Source organism: Corvus kubaryi, unplaced genomic scaffold (genome assembly GCF_017639235.1).
Source record: "Corvus kubaryi isolate FWS band 111438036 unplaced genomic scaffold, C.kubaryi_AGA036_p1.0 split1-37355, whole genome shotgun sequence".
In the NCBI taxonomy this organism is placed as follows: Eukaryota; Metazoa; Chordata; class Aves; order Passeriformes; family Corvidae; genus Corvus; species Corvus kubaryi.
The window spans coordinates 3418451-3433140 of NW_024582078.1; the positions used below are offsets into that span (position 1 = coordinate 3418451).

At 52.6% G+C, this 14690-nt stretch overlaps 1 protein-coding gene and 2 long non-coding RNA genes across 4 annotated transcripts in view; 2 read left to right on the forward strand and 1 right to left on the reverse strand.

The window, feature by feature from the left end:
• LOC121657690 overlaps nt 1-1425 on the reverse strand; it is a 9057-nt gene extending 7632 nt beyond the window's left edge. For both annotated transcript variants that reach the window (XR_006013686.1, XR_006013685.1), the window contains exon 1: nt 822-1425. This is a non-coding gene — a long non-coding RNA (uncharacterized LOC121657690). The remainder of the gene's footprint in view (nt 1-821) is intronic.
• LOC121657691 lies at nt 21-3586 on the forward strand. The gene is made up of 2 exons (XR_006013687.1): nt 21-227; nt 313-3586. It is a non-coding gene; the product is annotated as an uncharacterized LOC121657691 (long non-coding RNA).
• Nucleotides 3587-14537: 10951 nt separating this feature from the next.
• Nucleotides 14538-14690, forward strand: part of LOC121657688 — a 1109-nt gene continuing 956 nt past the window's right edge. The window contains 1 exon segment of the mRNA XM_042013674.1: nt 14538-14690. This exon segment is cut by the window's right edge and continues 300 nt beyond it. Coding sequence (XP_041869608.1) covers nt 14545-14690 — 146 coding nt within the window. The 5' untranslated portion in view covers nt 14538-14544.

Below are 14690 nucleotides of genomic sequence, written 5' to 3' on the forward strand. Positions count from 1 at the left end.
CCCCTCGGCCCGGCCCGGCGCTGCGCTGCGCTGCCCCCCGCGCGGCCAATGGGCTCGGGCGCTCCACCTGCCATCCCCGGCGCGCCCAATGGCGGCGCGGCCCCGGCGCTGCGCCCGCCGCGGCCAATGGGAGCCCGCGCTGGCTCTCGTTAATGATGCAGCAGTCCAGGGAAGACTATCACATGTGAGCTGGCCGCCTGCCAGCATGGAGACACCGAGAGAGCAAGGTAAACAACTTTCCAACGCCAAAATGATGACATTTAATCCCTAAATGCTCGCTTCCCGGCTCGACTCATCTTTAACCCCTTTCAGCTGGTGTGGAAGCGTCTGGAAGGCACCCGTCTACCTGTCCCCAGTGCTTTTAAAAACTGGACGACGTGCCCTGCAATGATCACTGCGTCACCGTTTGCCACTTTGCGAACTACGCAGTGACAAACCTCGGAGCTCTGAATCGCAGGGTGCCTGTTAACCCCTGCACCAACCCCTCGCCGACATGCCAGCCTCCGGGGACATGGGGGGGGATAAAAAGCCCAGACAAACCAGGAAAACAGCAGTCTTTGCAAAGTTGTCATCTCTCCCCCACGACTACTACCCTCCTCTGCAGTACAGCAATGCCGGCAAGAGTGACATTAGTACAACCTGTGCCGTCGCTCCATTGAGAAAACAGCTCTGACGCAGAACAGAGCAATCCTACCCAGCCAAAATAATAATAAAGGCACTTTGGGATCCGAACTTACGGACGCCGGGGGAGAGGGACGCCCTGCAAATAATCCAAATACGTAGCTGCAGCTCCAGCCCCATCCTGATCAAAGGGTACGTACGTGAGGGAGACGAACCGGACCGAAGAGCTGTGCCCGTGCACCATCTGCGCAGTCCTCAGCCCTCCGCTCGCTCTGGAGCGCCGCAGAAGAGAAGGTTCCAGAAATTTCCTTCCCGTTAACCCTTTCGGTGTCTGCCCACTCTCCCTCCCCGCGGGATTAAGCGCGCCGGGTCTCCAGCATCGTCAATGGGCGAAGCCTCCTACACCAAGCGAGCCCGAGAACAAGGTGCAAATGACAGTGGATGGTGGCAGGAGCCCAGTCCGTGGTGTTGGTGCCACTTCTCTTCCTGGAGCCCTCTCTGCCTCTCTTGCTGCCTCTCTCCCCTCTTGCTGCAGCAGGGCTGTTGCTGGTAGACCTATCGACGGAGCTTGCTCTCTCACTCTCTCGCTGAGCTCTGTGACGCAGCTCTAAATTCTCCAGCCTGCTCCTTGTGTTATAAGAGCGGAACTGCAGCTTTCCAGGGAGCCCGTGCCAGCGGTGCCAGGGCCAGGCAGATCGGAGGGAACGTCGCTCCTGGACTCTGCACCTTTTTTTGGCAATTATTCTGTTCCTCACCTCTGTTTCTGCACTTCCTCCCCGGCTCTCAGCCTTGCATCCACTTCTCTGCTTCTGAGTCATACTTGCCAGGTTAACTCTTTTAGGATTGGTAGTCAGCAGTACAAATCTCAAGCGATAGCAGCTGAAACCACAGCCAACTTTTCTGGTGTTTTCTGCTTTAAAGAAACCAAAGCAAATCTTGCTGGCTCTAAAAAACAAAAACACACGCACGCACACACACGTTGCAGTAGAGAGTTGGTGCTTTCTGATTAACTGTTTCGGTGACAGGAACCACTGCTTGACTTCCTGAAATAAAATATTTTAGGCCCACGTCCTGCAAATCCTCAGCAGACAGATCCCCTGGAGCACAAGGCAGCTTAAGAGGAGCTGCTGCTGTGAACAAACACAGGACTTCTGGGCATGAGGCTACTGCTGGCCCCACAAGCCCCTGCTCTGCTGGCCACAGGACATTGATCTGAGCGTGGTTCAGCTGCTGGGCAGATGCCTAGTGTGAGATAAGGTGCTGAAAGTGCTGGAAAGCCATAGAATCTTCTTAATCTGAGCAGTATTAATAAGTGTTATCACACACACAGATTCAAAACGCTCGGCGTAGGCAGGGGAACTAATAACTGCGTTCCTGGAGTCACCAGAATCCAATAATCCCCGACAAAGACAGTCCACAAGCAGCTCTGCATTTCAGCACAGCAGGCATCATCCCCAGGCAAGGAGCCTTTTGCAGCTGCACACTCTCTCCTTGCCTCTGCCCCCCAAATCCCTCGATTAACTCCGGTGCCTCCGGCCGGCCCCGGCAGCCGGCAGGGGAAGCAGAGCTCTGCCGGCACCGGGAAGTGTGGAGGAGGATCCGTGGTAGGTGCAGCTCCTGGGAATCAGGGAAGCTGATGGGGAGGCAGCGCTGTGTGAGGGAGTTCATGTGCACACACGGAGCAGCGAGGAGCAGTCCGTCAGGAAGCACGGAATGCAGAGAGATCCCCGCTCCCCACCTCCGTCTGCCATTTTAATTCCGACTTCAGAGCCGGCTGCGAGCGTTGGGTTTTTCACTACAACCAAAGCTGAAGTAACCACGGTTTTTTCTCCTCGCCGCGTCTGAAGAGCCTGAGCTATTTTGGGATTTGTCTGTACTACACTGAAAATGACACCTGTTACGCACAGACACAAATGAGAAAAATTACAAGCACCCGGTTCCTCTGATAGGATCCTACAAAAAACAGAGTGAGATCCCGTGGATCAGGGCTGGGTGAGCAGCACAGGCTCTGCTGTGGGGTGAAGGGGGTAACCCCGGTAACCGAACAGACACCAGTACGAGAAATGTAAAGTCTGTAGTAGCTGATGCAAGGGGAAATCAAGCCTCCATGTGACCAGAAGAAGTAGTGCATGATCAACTAAATGCCACAATACATGGTTTCTTATGCAATCGAGCCCATGGGACTTCAGGCCTTACACATCCACTCTGTGGCCAAAGCTGCAGGGATTAACTCCTTCCTTAATGGCTCGAAGTGAGCACAGGCTCCTGAAATGAGTCATCCCCGCCCAGGCAGGCCGGGGTGAGCTGAGATGTGGAGCTGCCTGCGCTGCTGTGGTCACCCCCAGTTCTCCCAGGAGCCCCAGCACGCAGGGCCAGGGCGGATTTTCCGCGTTCCCGCTTTTCCCCGGTGGTTTGCAGCACACTGTGCAGGCAGGCAGAGGCCAGCTCGAGATCCACGGAGCTCCGAACATGACAGAGCGAGATGAAACACCAGAGCCAGATGAAACACTCAGAGCCTCAGAAATGGGGCAGTTCACTGATGCTTTCAGCTCACACCGCTTTTGTCAGGCCTGTGGTGCATTAAGAAGGTGAAGCCAGCTTTGATTTATTTCAAATGACTTGTTCTGGTGGCTTTCAGGGGAATTGTGGCGTTTATTTTATGGTTTGCTTTCGTTTGAAAATCAGCAGCCCTGGAATGTTTCTATCTTTACGTGGCTCTGAGTACTTGCTGGTGGCACTCAGGCTCCCAAGAAGAACTCAGAGCTGTCTGCACTGGGAAACAATCTGCTGTGTAAGAAATCTTGGGAAAACTTTGGCCCTCTGAACTGAGTGATGAGGCCTAAAACATAAAGTCATCTTCTGACACTCTTGGGCAGGATTTGACATTTTCTGTAAGGAAATAGAGGCCATGGTTCCACAATAAAAATCTAGGCTGCTTCTCTGGTTTAACTGGAGCCCATTTCCATGTGTTGGTACTGGTTTGGTTTTTTTTTTCTTAGCTTTTTTTCTTTTCCTTCCAGACTTTGAAAGTAGGAGGCAGAGGTTTGGTTTTGTAAGAGCTGCCTATGAGGGTGCAAAGTCCTGGGCTAGAAAGCAGGCTTGGGAAGTGGGAATAATCCATGGCTGTGGTCAGAGGGAGGCAGGGGAGATCAGTGCAGGGTTGGAATCCCTTCCAAAACTGGGGGTGACCCCATGGCTGATCACAGCTGGGCCCTGAGTGCTTACAGTGCTGATTAATAAAATAAAGAGTTTTTATTGTGCTAGACATTAACAAGATTTCACAACTTGCAACCGGGATGGTTTGGGCTGGATGTCTGGGGGAAAATACAATTTTTTGAGGAGGGAGGGAGGAGATTGACCCTCCAGGCTGTCATTGACAGTTCCCTCAGCACCACGAAAAAAAGTTCCCTCAGCACCACCAGGGAGCGTTTCCTCAGCTTCCAGAGGAAGTTTGGGCTTTCTCTGCTTCTGTGCCAGGCTGTACCTAAAGGCTCATCCTCAGTTCTCCAGCGTCTCCCGTCGATTTTCTGCTCTCACGCTACGATGACCTTAATAGCAACAACATATGGAGTCTGACATTGCCCAAATCTCGCCCTCGTGCACATCATTATTGCTGCTGGGGGTGCTAAAATAACCTGAGGAAGGCCCTGGGTGTTTTGAGTGCTGAAGGAAACCCTCGTGGTCCTGCCCGCACTTCCAGCTTCCTGCCGGGGAAGCCTTGGCTCAGGTTTCGGTTTAAATGCCATCGGCCACACCTTCCCCCAGCTCAGGAAGCACGATTGTTAAAATCAGGGCATGTTCCTGTTTAACTGAAAGGCTGAGATAAATAATCCAAAGGCCTCGTTGATGCCAAACGAATTCCTGCCCGGGACGGAGCAAGTCTGGGCAGCTGTAAATCTGTAACCCCTCGACCTCGGGAGCCACAGAAGGGGAGTCTTGGCACATCCCCTCGGGAGTGGCTGGGCACGAATGGAAGGAGCAAAGAATCGGGCAAAGGTGGACAGGGCAGTGGAAAAGTTTCTTCACTTTACCAACCCAGAGGCCTAAAAGCTGCTTTAAAATTCAGAATAACATGTTTTTCAAGTGCTGATGTGGGGTAGGTCTTGTTGAGTTTGTCAGTGATACCTCATCCTTACCAAACACAACCTCGGTGAGGTGCAGAGTCACAACAAACATTTAGGTTTAGTTTTTTCCAGAAGGTTTATTGTTTTCCAGACAAGCTTCTTTAGTGCATTCTAGAGAAATGGCCAGTGAGTCCTTTCTTTACCGGCCCATAGAATCACAGACTGGTTTGGGTTGGAAGGGACCCTAAAGCCCATCCAGTCCCACCCCTGCCATGGGCAGGGACACCTTCCACTGTCCCAGGCTGCTCCAAGCCCCATCCAGCCTGGCCTTGGACACTGCCAGGGATCCAGGGGCAGCCACAGCTGCTCTGGGCACCCTGTCCCACTTGGAACACTCTGTTGCTCTCCCTGGGGTCCCAAGCAGCAGGAGGAAGAGCAGCAGGCAGATAAAGAGCAATAAACCCCTTCCCAAACAGTTTTAAAGCCGATTCCGTGCATCTGTTTGGGTGTGCACAGCTGACAGTCCCCAAAGAGCGGGGTGGGGGGTCCACAGTCCTCTTTGGGAGGTGGTTCAAGGGAATTGTGAGGAGCAGCTGGTGTCGAGATCAGAAGCCGCCACTGCCAGAGGTGTGGGATCGTTCCCGGGCACTGTCGGGGATGTGTTGGCACGGCTGTGCTGGCATTGGGGAGCCACATTTGCATGGAGCGTTCGCGTTCTCGGTGCAAACCGAGCCCACGCCACAGAGCAGGCACTGAAATGGGAGCCTGAAGGTGCAAACCTGGCCCTCCCCCTGAAAACATGGAATTTTTCCGGTGAAGTCTAGGAAACTCCCAGCTGGAAGAGCCAGGATCCTTTTCAAAGAGGTGGCGGCACCACATTAACATCCCAGCTGCTTCAAAGCACAGCTTAATGGCCTGTGTTGAAGTCGGGGGTCGGGGTATTTGGGATCCTCAGCCCTCGCCAGAATTCCTGGCTGGCACAGGGCACTGCGCTCACCCCCGGGACCCCCGGCCGCTCCTGCAGCCCTGGGAGCGGCTGTGGGGGCAGCTTTCACTCAGCTCCCGATCCAAGGAGCCGGCAGCGCGGAGACAAAAGGAATTATTTCAGCTATTAGCTGCTAAGAATAGAGGCGGCGGGGGTGCTGAGGTGCCTGACAGCGCAGCCGGAGGAGCGGGGATTGCAGGGGGAGCACGGAAATAGCCACGCTCCGGCTCAGCACCCGGAGCTCCGTGAGTCACCCCAGCCCCGGGCGGGGGCAGAGGTGCGGTGGGCAGGATTCAAGCTCGCCCTGCCCGTGCCCCGAGCAGAACCGGCCCCGGGCTGGGTTTGCAGGGGGAGCTTTGGCAGGGCAGCCTGGTTTTCCCTGCGGAGCATCTTCCCAATCCCGAGGCCGCGGACCGCCCACGGGAGGAAAACCCCAACCAGCCCCCACGCCGCCCCATGCTCTGCTAAAGGCACCGCTCCCCTGGCCAGGGCGTCCCCAGGGCCGCTCTGGAGCGGGCCAGGAGTATTTGGAAAAGGCGAACATTGCCGGGCCGGGCAGCGCGGCCGGAGGAGTCTCTTGATGTCGGTCCAGCCGTGTTCCAGGGTGGTTTCCGAAGCGCTAATCTTGAAGTTCCCTTTGCAAATACCTCATAATAGGTTAAGGGAACGCTCGGCAGGTATTTAAATGCGGGGCCAGTGAATGGAGAGGCGCTCAGAGGTGGCTTTAACATCTTGTCCTGCTGCTATTTAACAAAAACCCTTTCGGTATCACTGCGTGGTTTTATCCAATATCGCTTGTAAGAGGCAATTTTCCTTCTGTGCTGTTTGTGCAGCGCAGGGTACAACACATTCCTGATCTATGACGAGGTTTCCAAACTCCATAGTAAAATGAATAATAACGATAGTAAACGTTGTATAACTTTTTTTTCCTTCTTTTTTTTTTTTTTTTTAAATACAGCAACCTTTGTATTACTTTAGTGTGGATTTTCCAGTTATTATATGGGAGGGGGAGGGGGAAAGGGTTTTTGGAAAAACAAAAAATAACAATGGAATGAAAAAAAAAAAAAACCAACCAAACCAAAACCCAAACAAATTCAAGGTTTGTAATAAAAGAAAAATCAGTCCTGGGTGCCACTGCAGAAAGAGTCGAGCTGGACAGAATTAAACAGCTCAGCTGGAGCGTGGACAGGGCAGCAGACAGCCTGCTAAAAATAGATTAATCCCAATTACAGCCACACTTCTGCTTTTCCCAGGTTTCCCGTCTCGCGTGGGCACAGGAGGCGGTGAATGGAGAGGGGCTCGGTGCCCGGGTGGCCGCAGCGGGGCCGGGGGCACTCGGTGCCCGTTCTTGCATAAGCCAGGGGCGCGGGGAGTGACGGTGACAGTGACGGTGACAGTGACAGTGACAGCAGCGTCCCCGCCTGCCGGCCCTGGCTCCGGCCCCAGCTGCCCAGCACGGCTTAACTCCGCTCCCTGCTGCAAATTGCTCTGCCGCTGACCCAAACCTCTGCAGGGCAGGGCTGCGGCTCCCTGGTTAAAGATCGAACCCCCGGCACCTCCCTCCCTCCCTCCCTCCCGGCTCGCTGAGCGTGGCCCGTGCCAGGCTCTGGTTAAAGCCCCGCAGCGGGGCTGTGCCAGAAATCCCTGCTGGTTTTATTTCCTCCGGGACAACGTTCGCACTCGGAGGCGACTGCTCCTCATGAGCAACGTCACAAAATGTTTAGGGTGAAATAAAGAGATTTAAGCCTCTGTTTTCCAAACCCTGGTAAGTTTATTTGTCCTGTTCAGTCTAGGAAACTCTGGCAAACAACTCTTTTCCCACCAAAGGGATGGATATTAATTACCTATTTAAATATTTAGCCAGAAAATATATCCCTTCAGCTATAACAACTTAGTTCTGTTTAATCAGACACCAGGAGTGAATGCTCTGGGGTTTCTTTTAGTTTCCGTGTCAGAAATCAAACTTCAGTGTCTTGGATTTACCTGAGGAACAACTCCTGCAGGCACAGGGGGAACAGCATGGGTTTCATTTAAATGTCCAACTGAGCGTGGTGGGATGTTTTAAATAAAAACTGAAAGTCCTGGTGAAGGCCGGGACACAGCCCTGAGAGAGACAGGCCCATGTCCAGGGCTGGCAGGTTGCTCTGAGTGGGGAGAAGGGTTTGGGTGTGCTGGGGGGAACAGTATTTCTGCTTAGAGCTGATCAGAAAAGATTTCAATTTACATTTTTAGGGTTCTGCACTGAAATGCAGATCCAGGATTTGGCTTTTTTTGTTTTCAATTAAATGAGAAAGACTCAGTGCAGAGCAGTTGGTACCTGTGGGCTGCTGGGCACTCCCCCGAGCTGACAGGAATTCCCCTGCACAGCCCTGTTTGATTCCCCAGAAGACAGTCCCGCAGAGTCCCAGTCTCCTGCAGCCCAGCTGATGCTGGAGCAGAGTTTCTGGCTGTCCCGCAGTGCTGCTTGTCCCTCCTGCTGTCAGCTCCCGGCTCCCTGGAGTTGCACCCTGGGTACACAAAAACCTCCCATTAAAAGTTCCGCCAACCTTGTAATGTAACAAAGCAACATTTTCCAATTGGGAAATGAAGAAACGGGGAAAGAATCTGTTCAGGCATTCCCGAGCAGCCTGTTCAGCCCCGTGCTGGGCCAGCAGCAGCCCGTGCCCGGGAGCATCCCTGCTCCCCGTGCCCTCCGCAAGGTGTGCACAGAGCCCCGGGCCTGGCTTGGAGCTGCCTGCGGGTGGGAGGGCACATCCCACTGCCCGTGTGTGTCTGCCAGCCCTGCCTGGCGTGGCTGCTCTTCCAAGCACGGCAGGGATTGGGAAATGTGCCGTGATTCATCCGAGCCGCTGCAGCCCCGCTCCCACCCCGGCTCAGCACCCACGGGCGCCCGGGAGCTGCCAGACACACGGAGCAGCTCCGGCTCCTCGCCCAGCCCCGGCTGCCAGGGGAACGCCCAGAACGAGAACCTCGCTGCCACGAATGATTTATACTGATCTGGGGGAAAGAAAAAAAAAAAAAAAAAAAATCCTGAAGTGCTTTTTATTACCGAAAATTATCATATTTGGGATTATCATATTCATCAGCTTGGCTGGGTGCGCCGGCGCCGGCGCTGACCGGGGCGTTCTGCTGTTCCTGCTGGGATTGGTGCTGGCAGCGCTGGCTGAGGTTTCTCTCTGCCTCTTGTCTCAGCCTGGAAACTGGGATTGTAAATTATTTTGGCCGGGGATAAACTGGCCTAAATAATTTGCTTGTACAGCGCTGAGCCACTGTGGCCTCTGGGTCTCAGCTGAGCCTTCTAGAGGCTTCTAAAAATAAGGAGTTCTAAGCTGTTATCTTTTAAAATACTTGGAAAAAAGAGGGGGCAAGGAGAGGATCCTTTCACAGCTGTTTTGGCCTCAAACTGCCAAGTTTTTTTTTTTTTTTTAATGTGTTTTCTTGATCAGTTCTCTCCATAGCCTTTCATAAAACAAGGGCCCACAAATTTAGGATAGTTATTTTGTACTTCTATAGCAAAAATAATTTGAAAACCACCAGTAATTTCTAAAACCCAAGCTACCATTAATAAAATAAAAATTAATCTTGAAACAGTATTTTTATGCACGAGTTGATTACTCTTCCCAGCCTGGAATTATTTTGCAAACAAAGCTCAATTAGAGAATGAACGTTTCCATTTTTTTTCCTAAGAAAAAATGGATATTGTTGTTTTTGAAGATATTTTGGATTTTTTCTTTCTTAGCCAATTCTCATTAATCTCATTAGTCCCACCACCGATTTTTTTTCCCTTACCAGAATGGGAGAACTTTGTTTTGAGTGATTCCTTTGTATAATTCGTAAAGTAGAAACCAAAACATTAAACATTACAAACCAAAACAGATGAAAATACTTTCAGCTTTGCTCATGTTCCTGCCAATTATTTTTCTCTTTAAAAAACCCCACATAAACCAGCTCCTTCCCAGCCTGTTTTACTCCTTGAAAGGGGAAGGGAAAGCTGAGGATTCTTGTTCATCCTGCAGGAAGGGCCAGCACCTGAGGAATGGCAAGGACTGGGTTTAAGCCTCTAAGCTGGCATCTAATACTAGCCCTTCCCAAAAACCCCAAGAAAATAAGAACAAATTATCAAAAAACAAACAAACAAACAAACAAACCCAAGAAAATAAGAATAAATTATCATGGAATGGTCTGGGTTGGGACTTTAAAGCTCTTTTCATTCCATGGGCAGGGACGTATTCCACTGGACCAGGTTGCAGCCTTAAAATTTGGGATGCCCAAATGTGGGGTGCCCAAATACCACCCAGAAGTGACCAAAGGCCCCAGGGCTGGGACTGGCTCCTTCTGCCAGGGTCTCACAGGAGGCTGCTCTGCCCCAGCCCGATGCCATCACTGGGGCTGCTGCCCACAGCCACTCCTGCCTGGGAAGTTTGGGGAAGTTTTCAGCTGTACTTTGGGGGCTCAGGGGGTTCTGGTGGCCGCCAGCCCGGCTCAGGCTGGCTCAGGTGTCCCCAAACGCCACGAGATGCTCTGCTCCGTGTGCCACTGGCCCGAGGTAACCCATAGCCCAGTTTTCCACCTGTAACCATGGCAACCTGAGCTATCTCGCAGAGGTGCCTGGCACCCCCCGGTAGTAACACCCTGCTCCGTCCCCGGGATCCTCCACGAGCACGTCCCAGCACAGCGAGGCGGCGTTTGCAGCGTCCCTGTTCCCAGTGCCGGCGTGGCAGAGGCCGAGTGGGAGGTGGGGGAGGAAGCTGGGGATGAACGGGAATTCTGGAGAAGCCCAGCACCGTCGGCTCCTTGGCAACGGGGTGTGCCAGGAAGATGGGCACAGCACAGCTCCGGGGGACAGCAGCGTCCCCAGGGACCTGGCTGGGCTGGTTCTGCCACGGGGCAGGGGACAAGAGCACGTCTGGAGGATGTTTGGTGCATCTATGGCAGCGTGAAAGGTCCAGGATATTCATCAGAGAGTCTGTGGAACGGGAAATGCTCAGGAATGTGTCTCCTGGCATCTCGGCTGCCCCATTGCAGTCATCCCAGGTGGGGGAGAGGAGCTCGGGGGGATGGAGGGAGGCAGACGGGGTGTGGCAGGAGGAAACAAAGCCATCGGATGTGCCAGCAGTGAGCCAAGAATGCCCGAGCCCTGCATCCCAGCCTTCCTCAGGAGCTCTGGCATTCCCAGGAGTTTGCTTTCCAGCCTCTCTCCTTAGAATTCCCTGGTGAGATGTAACAGATGCTTTTTGGAAGGCTGTTCTGGACACCTGCAGCTCCTCTGCTGGAGATGGAGCACTCCTTCCCCTCCCTGCTGCAGGAGGGTCCAGGGGAGCGTTTGGCTCTGCACGGCCTTGACACCAAACCCAGCAGCCCCAGGGATGGAATCTGGGGTATCTAAAGCCATCCCTGCCTCGGAACAGGGAGGTTACAATGAGGCTGTCCAAGAGGAGAGCTGCTGTAGGAGGAGCATTCACCAATGAGAACTGAAGTGCCCAAATCTACATAAATAACCAGGCCGGGATTTTGGGAGGTTCTTGAGAATTCTGCAAACATTTTGAAAAATTGAGTATGCAGAGATGACAGAAAGTCATTGAGGCACATCCATGGGAAAAGGGTGAGGAGCAGAGGAAGGAGCTGCTGATGTGCAGTGGCTGGGGGAAAATGATCTGATTAAATTCAGAATTTGTAGGTTCAAAGGGATGGGTTAAAAAACCCCAAGCCCACCAAGCCTCAGCGGACACGCCGAGTGCTGGACACGGCGTTACTCAGCAGTACAGGGAGAGCTGGCTGGGAAGGGCTGCAGCTCCTGCCATGCCCGGGGGCTCCTCCCTGGGTGTTCTCTGTGGGGCAAAAGCAGGCTCCTGGCAGCATGGATTTGTGCAGCCCCAGCAGGGCAGGGCTAATTCCCGTGTTTGCATCATTCCAGTTACGTGACAAACTGTGCTGGGCACGCAGCGTGACGGGCTGTGGTCACAGAGCACCTGTGGGAGGCCAGGTAAACACAGCAGGGACGAGTTTCAGGCCGTACCCAAACAGTTCCTACCCATTTCACAGCCCAGTGTAGCCAGCGCTGAGAAATGCACCATTAAATCATATTTAAAGGGTGCAAAGTCTCCATTATTCCCTCTCCCAGTGCTTTATGGAAACGGCAGCTGGCTGGGAATGTGGTGGCAGGGCCACTGCCCTGGAGACCCACCCAGGTAAGAAAGTATTGGGAACAAAAGGGAAATGCTACATGGCAGTTTAAAGGCAAATATTTCTTTCCCAGAATACCAACGTAATTCCTGCAGCACAGAGAACAAAAGCTTCCTCTTGTAAATCCCTGGAAGTGTCCAAGGCCAGGCTGGATGAGGCCTGGAGCAACCTGGGAGAGGGGAAGGTGTCCCGGCCCACGGCAGGGGGTGGAACAAGGTGAGTTTTAAGGTCCTTTCAAACCCAAACCTTTCTGTGATTCCAAATCCCTTTCACAGACATGAGACAGGGAAATCCATCCCACTGGCATTGGGAGGGAATGCTCAGAGTGGTCCAGGGATATTTCCAAGCTGGAGCTGCAGCCATTCCACGACTGGAGAGGATGGCAGGGAGGGAACCACCAAAGCCAACACAGCTCAGCAAGAAGGAAAGGCAGAAGTCATGGGATGGAGACAATACAGGTTCGTTTGGGAAGGACCCGCTGCCTCCTAATAACCCGAAATAAACCCACCCGGCTCCCCATCTCCATGGAAACTCCTTCCTTCAAAGCACTCCTAATGCAATTTGCTTCCTGTTCCTCTGACTTCTCTGCTGGTTTTGGAACAGCCCAGTCAAGGCTGAAGGGCTGGACCGCAGCTGAGAAACCATCACTGCCCTTGGCAGCAGGGGACAGGCAGAGCTTCTGTCCCCTCCCGGGAGACGCCTGTGGTACCTTCACTGGCCTGTGCAGAAGGGTCACTGAGTGCAGAAAAACCCTTTGGTGTTCTTTGTCCTCCCTGGTCATGGCAGAGCAGAGCTCAGAGGAGCCACCCGTGGTGACGGCACCTTATAAACCCCTGCCCCAGCCTGACAGAGCAGTACTGAGACACAGAATTATCCCCAAACCAAATATTCACTCAAGTGGACACGAACCCAGCACAGGACACGTCTTTAGTGACCGACAATGTGGGTGAGAAGCATTTTGTCAGCCGGGCACTGTGTGAGAGCAAGCGGAGGAAACCTAACCCGTTAAATATTAAAGTTCCAAAATTAAACCCGTGTTTACGTAACGACTGGGTCACTGCTGCTTTGGAACACGGGAGTTTGAACCAAAAAAGGCCCTTTCCAGCAGGCACTGATCTGCTGCTCTCTGCCACGCCTCCCCCCTCTGTCCCCAGCGGCTCCTCCTGCTCGTTCACCTCTGCAGGGAGCAGGACCTGGTACCTGAGAGCAAAGAGCTGCTGTGGGGCTGAACCCCGGCACTCAGCTCCTCATCCTGAGGCTCATTAACACCTCACAGGGCTGTGAATCCCTCCTGGGTGCCTTTCCCAAAACTGCCTTTCCAGCTGTCCTCTTACAGGAAACCAATGCACCTGCAGGCCTCGAGCTGGATTTGGTGGCTTTAAACCCTGCTGAGAACTGTATTTGGGGCTGTCCTGTGCAGAGCCGGGAGCAGGACCTGATGGTCCTGTGGGTCCCTTCCAACTCGGGATATTCCATGGTTCAATGGGTTCTTCTCTTTGAAATAAGGAATAAAACTGTCTGCAGCCACTGCAGAGAACAGTGAAATGCCCTTGCTGCTTCAGCCTGGCTAATTACAAATATAACAACACAGCAGACTACAAATAAGAAAATTTAAATGCAAAATATAAAAAAAGAGCTTTATGGAGCTTCCCCCCTGCAGTGTCTTTAAAAAGCCTTCTAAAAAGCCTTTTACCACATTGCTAAACACACCTTTATTTATTATTTTTTAAGAAAAGAGCATAAAAGAACTTAATCCAAACTAAATATTTAAGCAAACAGCAATTAACTAACAATGATGAATGGTAAACAGTCTTAGTCCCATGCTAGACCGGGACTTTAAAGCCCGTTTATCTAAGCTAAAGCTGCTCAAGGGGAACAGCAAGTTTATTGAGTAAACTTTGTCTCAGCCACCTTGCTATTAAAACAGTCCACAAACAGAAACTGCATCGTATATTCTGGGAGGGGAAAAAAAGGAGCAAGAACATAACAACGCATGGCATGGGAGTTACAATGCTGTGTGGAGCAATTATCGCTAAATAGAAAAGCAGGGAAAATACGAAGCTGTAAAGGAGCTCATTCCACCCCCGTGGAAATGAGAGACCCCTTAAATTCCACCTGATGTTCCCATTTGGCCTCGGGCTGTCATTCCCACTTGTCCACTGGGAAGGAGGGAGCCTGGGCAGAGTTGCCTAAGATTTTATCCTGTGGATCCTTCTATTTAAATGTAACAAATTATTTATTATTATTATTATTATTATGATATTATATAAGCTTTTATTTGAATGTAACAGAATTATAATATTATTAGCATTATGATAACTAGCATTATCACCATTATTATTATCATCATCATTATCGTTATTATTACTATCATTGCTAGTATTCCTATTTATTATGATTCCTATTTATTGTTGCTCCTATTGATATTAGTATAGTAATCATCGTCATTATCAACATTATCACGATTTTAAATCATCCTCATCACTCCGGAGAGGGGAGGCCTTGCCGCGTCCCACGCGAGTCCCTCCCCCGGCCGCGGCCGCACTCGCCTCGGGCCCGGGGCTGCGGCGGGGGGGTCCCGGTCCGAGCGAGGAGCAGGGGGACAAGCGGGAGGGACGGGCGGGAGTGGGGAGCGAGCAGGGGATGAGCATGGGGGGATGCAGGGGATGAGAAGGGGATGAGCGTGGCAGGATGCAGGCAGGGGATGCGCGCGGGCGGCGCGGGGCCGCGGCGGGGCTGCGGAGGGATGTGCGCGGGGATGTGCGCGGGGATGTGCGCGGGAGGTGCGCGGGATGTGCGCGGGGATTCAGCAGGATGTGCGCGGGGATGTGCGCGGG